Source organism: Arachis ipaensis, chromosome B01 (assembly GCF_000816755.2).
Source record: "Arachis ipaensis cultivar K30076 chromosome B01, Araip1.1, whole genome shotgun sequence".
Lineage (NCBI taxonomy): Eukaryota > Viridiplantae > Streptophyta > Magnoliopsida > Fabales > Fabaceae > Arachis > Arachis ipaensis.
The window spans coordinates 13,827,014-13,829,406 of record NC_029785.2 but is presented as its reverse complement, the minus strand read 5'-3'; the positions used below and the strand labels follow the sequence as shown (position 1 = coordinate 13,829,406).

Genomic DNA, 2,393 nt, shown 5'->3' with positions numbered 1-2,393 from the left:
AGTGAAAATTTATAAAGTTAATAAGTTCAAAAAACTTGATAAAAATAAAAATAAAAAGTTTCTTTAAATAAAATTATATATTGTGTATAAGTATATTATTTGACGATATTATTTGAACTCTAATTGAATTTCAATGAAAGTTTTAAGGTTCAAACTATGGATGGTCAAACTTTCAAAACCTACAATTTAGGCAGCATGGCTTGGATAGTGTGTTCTTGTTAAAAGGAAATGAACCTTGATAACTATATGAGAAAGAAAAGGATTAAGTGATTAAGTATGACATTTACTCTACAGAATACTTATTAATTTTTGTTTTGACGCATGTCGCAGGGGCTTAAGAACTTCAGCAAACATGCCAGAGAACTCATCACTGCCCTTCAGAAGATTGATGGCGACAACTATCCTGAAGTAAGTCCTTCCCCTGCTTTTGTTATAGTAAATATGGATTATAAAAGAGTTTATGTCTCGATTAAATGTGTAATTATGTCGAAGTAGAGAGTTTAATTTTAATATCATTAAATTGGGTCCTTCATTGCAGACCTTGAGCCAAATGTACATTATTAATGCTGGTTCTGGATTCAGAATGTTGTGGAGCACTGTCAAATCCTTCCTTGATCCAAAAACCACATCTAAGATCCATGTGAGAACAAAGATTATATGCTAATTAATCCTCTTTAGTTTTCTCAAGGAAACTAGGATTTAAACTAAAATTAATTCCACATTTACAGGTACTTGGCAATAAGTATCAAAGCAAATTGCTAGAAGTGATTGATGCTAGGTGAGCCATATAACTCGTTATTACTTTTAATCCCTTTTTAGTTTTTACACTCCACACTGTTCTTATCTATTACTTTTGCATTCATAGTGAGTTGCCAGAATTTTTAGGAGGTACATGTACCTGTGCTGATCATGGAGGCTGCATGCATTCTGATAAGGGTCCATGGAAAGATGCAGATATAATGATGGTAGCTTCGTCCAAACCATTGTTAATTGTTTATTTGGTTTGATTTTCATTTTTAGTATTTTCTGTTTATAAGATTTTGTGAATAGAAAAACAAAAAATATGATGTAAAATAAAAAAAACTAAAAGTTATTAAAAACTCAAACCAAATACATTTATTGAAAATTTAAGTTTCTGTTCATTTTTTAATCCATATATGTATTATTATAAGATTATTTTTTAAAAAAATTTAATATATTAATTTACGGCATATTATTAGTTTTTATATATAATATTTACTATCTAATTTATATGTGGATTTACAGATGGTTCAGAATGGGTTCCACAAAAGATCAAACCATAAAATTGAGACAATTCCAGAGAGTAAAAATGAGGTATGATAGCTTTTTTCTGTTTTTCAGGTATCTTTCTACATCTGTTCTTTCTTTGAAATCGTTTCTGTTATCTTTATTTTAATTTTGTTATTACTGGATTATGAAAGTAACCGTAACCGATTAGCTTGTTTAGGAACCTGAGACTCCAAAACTTGGAGGAGCTGCCACCTCACAAGTATCTACCATTTCAGCTGAGGTATGCTACGTACTAATTTGTAATTTCCATTCGTATCGTTTTTGCTTGATTAATATATTTTGACAATTATTTCTTGTTTTGTTTACACAAAAAGCATTGTTTTGACTAAAGTTTTTGTTCTCTGAGAAAATAAATATGACAGGTGTGTACTCCTAAAAAGGTCTCTACTCCTAAGAAAGCTTACAATAACTACGGTGCCTTTGTCCCTGCAACTAACAAATCTGCTCCCTGGAAAAAAGTAGAAGAGAATAACAAGTTTGCAATCACAAAAGGTAATGATGAGTGATACGAAATTAGAAGTGAATTAATAGTGCGTGATTTGTCCAACTCTCCAAGTCATCATCATGGTGGAATGCTTCTTAAAATTTTACCATCTACAAATAACCATTTGATTATTTCTGGATTTGTAAATTTTATTTACCAGAAATGAATAATCAGTTAAACACCTCCTCAAGAAACTCTATATCGCTTTGCTGCATAAATTTTTATTTTCTGTTGAGTAGTCAAAAGTTATTACCTCTCTCGTACACATGGTATTTTTTAGAATTTAATTAGTTTATAATAAAATTTATTAAAAATTTGTATATCTAACATAATATTAAGAATTTGTTGTACACGTGTTATAGTTAAAAGTTTAATTAGAGACTAAAATATCTGTCTTGAAAATTTTTGATAATCCATTTGAATAATTACTCCAAGAAAACATAATAGTAGTACATATGAGAATTGTGCACGAAAATGATTAGAAGAAAATATGTGAGGAGATAAGGGATATGAATGAGTAAAGAATATTATTAAAAAGACATTAGATGACTTAGGATTAGTGGCCCGTGCTAAAATCAAAAATAAAAATATTATATTA

At 29.2% G+C, this 2,393-nt stretch overlaps 1 protein-coding gene across 1 annotated transcript in view; it reads left to right on the top strand.

The window, feature by feature from the left end:
• The window catches only part of LOC107646829 (phosphatidylinositol/phosphatidylcholine transfer protein SFH12-like), a 6,162-nt gene that overhangs the window by 2,315 nt on the left and 1,454 nt on the right, over positions 1-2,393 (top strand). Inside the window, exons 6-12 of the mRNA XM_021108179.1 lie at positions 331-408; positions 539-640; positions 729-778; positions 866-965; positions 1,267-1,335; positions 1,469-1,531; positions 1,674-1,803. Coding sequence (XP_020963838.1) covers positions 331-408; positions 539-640; positions 729-778; positions 866-965; positions 1,267-1,335; positions 1,469-1,531; positions 1,674-1,803 — 592 coding nt within the window. The remainder of the gene's footprint in view (positions 1-330; positions 409-538; positions 641-728; positions 779-865; positions 966-1,266; positions 1,336-1,468; positions 1,532-1,673; positions 1,804-2,393) is intronic.